This window comes from Orycteropus afer, unplaced genomic scaffold (assembly GCF_000298275.1).
Source record: "Orycteropus afer afer isolate SDZICR_OR568_19922 unplaced genomic scaffold, OryAfe1.0 scaffold00679, whole genome shotgun sequence".
In the NCBI taxonomy this organism is placed as follows: domain Eukaryota; kingdom Metazoa; phylum Chordata; class Mammalia; order Tubulidentata; family Orycteropodidae; genus Orycteropus; species Orycteropus afer.
The window spans coordinates 1,114,152-1,116,572 of record NW_006922266.1 but is presented as its reverse complement, the minus strand read 5'-3'; the positions used below and the strand labels follow the sequence as shown (position 1 = coordinate 1,116,572).

At 36.5% G+C, this 2,421-nt stretch overlaps 1 protein-coding gene across 1 annotated transcript; it reads left to right on the top strand.

The window, feature by feature from the left end:
• Positions 1–555: 555 nt before the first annotated feature.
• LOC103210963 (zinc finger protein 345) lies at positions 556–2,199 on the top strand. The gene is given in 3 exon segments (XM_042783112.1): positions 556–700; positions 732–739; positions 892–2,199. Coding segments are annotated over 3 exon segments (1,461 nt in total).
• Positions 2,200–2,421: the final 222 nt, after the last annotated feature.

Sequence of the window (2,421 nt, the reverse complement as noted above, 5' to 3'; positions counted from 1 at the left end):
TTGATTCTCCATTTAGTCCAGATTTTCCCTCCAGAGTATAACTATTTAATGCTTTCAACAATCCTAAGAAATAGGTAAATAATTATCTTATAAATATGTTGACATATGTGACATCATATTCATCGTCTAACAAAATTGAGATGGAGTCAAAACATCCATATATTTATCATTATCAAGCTTCCTAGTTCTGCTTGGAATTTTTATCTAAACCACTGTTTAGGAAAAATTGACTTAATGTATTTTCCTAAATACTTCTTTCACCTCCCAGTGTACCTTCTTCTCTCTCTTGGCTTCCTAACCTATTTCTCAAATTGCCAATAATATTTGAGAACTGCATAAGTTATTCACATTTTATGGAAATTAATTTCTTTTGTCTTCCATATCTATTACATAGATGTTATCTATATCTATCATAAACGTTTCATTGTTTCCCAGAACACAAAACAAGTGAATGTTTGCTTTTATATTTTCTTTCAGACTGAATCAAGGTGTGTGAACAAGAAATTATTTCTGAAGAAGGAAATAAATGGAATAGCATCATCCTGATGGGAGACAATGGAAAGACTGACAAAACACAGCATTGAGTGTTCAAGTTTCCTAGATGACTGGGAATGTAGAAGCCAGTTTGACAAAGAACAGGGATCTCAGGAAGGTCATTTCAGTCAAATGATATTTGCTTCTGAAGATATGCCTGCTTTCAGTCATGATCCATCTTTAATTATCCATCAAAGATTTACAAGTGAAGAACAATCCTGTGAATTTAAGAAATGTGAGAAATCCCTTATAAATGACTTGCAGCTCCCTGCATATCAGAGAATTCATATTGGCAAGAAATTCTATGAATACAAGGAATATGAGAATGCCCTTGGTAGGGACTTTTACCTTACCCAGCATCAGAGAATTCATACTGATGAGAAACCCTTTGAATGTAAAGAATGTGGGAAGGATTTTAGTTTTGTATCAGTCCTTATTCGACATCAGCAAATTCATACTGGTGAAAAACCATACAAATGTAAAGAATGTGGCAAGGCCTTTGGTAGTGGTGCAAACCTTGCTTACCATCAGAGAATTCATACTGGTGAGAAACCTTATGAATGTAAGGAATGTGGGAAGTCTTTTGGTAGTGGCTCAAACCTTATTCACCATAAGAGAATTCATACTGGTGAGAAACCCTATGAATGTAAGGAGTGTGGGAAAGCCTTTAGTTTTGGATCAGGCCTTATTCGACATCAGATAATTCACAGTGGAGAAAAGCCTTATGAGTGTAAAGAGTGTGGGAAGTCCTTTAGTTTTGAATCAGCCCTTACTCGGCATCACAGAATTCACACAGGTGAGAAACCTTATGAATGTAAGGATTGTGGGAAGGCCTTTGGTAGTGGTTCAAACCTTACTCAACATCAGAGGATTCATACAGGTGAGAAGCCCTATGAATGTAAAGTATGTGGAATGTCCTTTAGTAGCGGTTCAGCCCTTACTCGGCATCAGAGAATTCATACTGGTGAGAAACCATACATATGTAATGAATGTAGGAAGGCTTTTAGTTTTGGATCAGCTCTTACACGGCATCAAAGAATTCACACTGGTGAGAAACCTTATGTATGTAAGGAGTGTGGGAAGGCTTTTAATAGTGGCTCAGATCTCACTCAACATCAAAGAATTCACACTGGGGAGAAACCCTATGAGTGTAAGGAATGTGAGAAAGCCTTTAGAAGTGGTTCAAAACTTCTTCAGCATCAGAGAATGCATACTGGTGAGAAACCATATGAATGTAAAGAATGCGAGAAGGCCTTTAGTAGTGGCTCAGACCTTACTCAACACCAGAGAATTCATACTGGTGAGAAACCATATGAATGTAAGGAATGTGGGAAGGCCTTTGCTAGTGGCTCAAAACTCATTCAACACCAGATAATTCATACTGATGAAAAACCCTATGAATGTAAGGAATGTGGAAAGTCTTTTAGTAGTGGCTCAGCACTTAATAGGCACCAGAGAATACACACTGGTGAGAAATCCTACAAATGTTAGGAATGCGGGAAGGTTTTTAGTAATGGTTCAAACCTTATTCAACATCAGAGAATTCATACAGGTGAGAAACCTTACAAATGTAAGGAATCTGGTAAACATTTTGGAAAGAGTTCAGATTTTGGGCAACATATGGAAACTCATTCTGGTGAGTTCTGTGAACTGAAAACTCTATGAATTAGAATTACATGGTTAAGGAAGAACTTTCAACACAGATGAGTCCCTACAAATGGAATTAAAGAAAAAAAAGCCTCACTTAACCTACATAGGTTTGTCAACCTGGGAGAATTCATACAGGAAAAAAAACAACAAGCTACTCTGAATGGAATTAGTATTTGAAGACCTTTATCTATATATTTTCTTCATGAATTTCAGAAAATTGAGACTTGTGAATAGAAA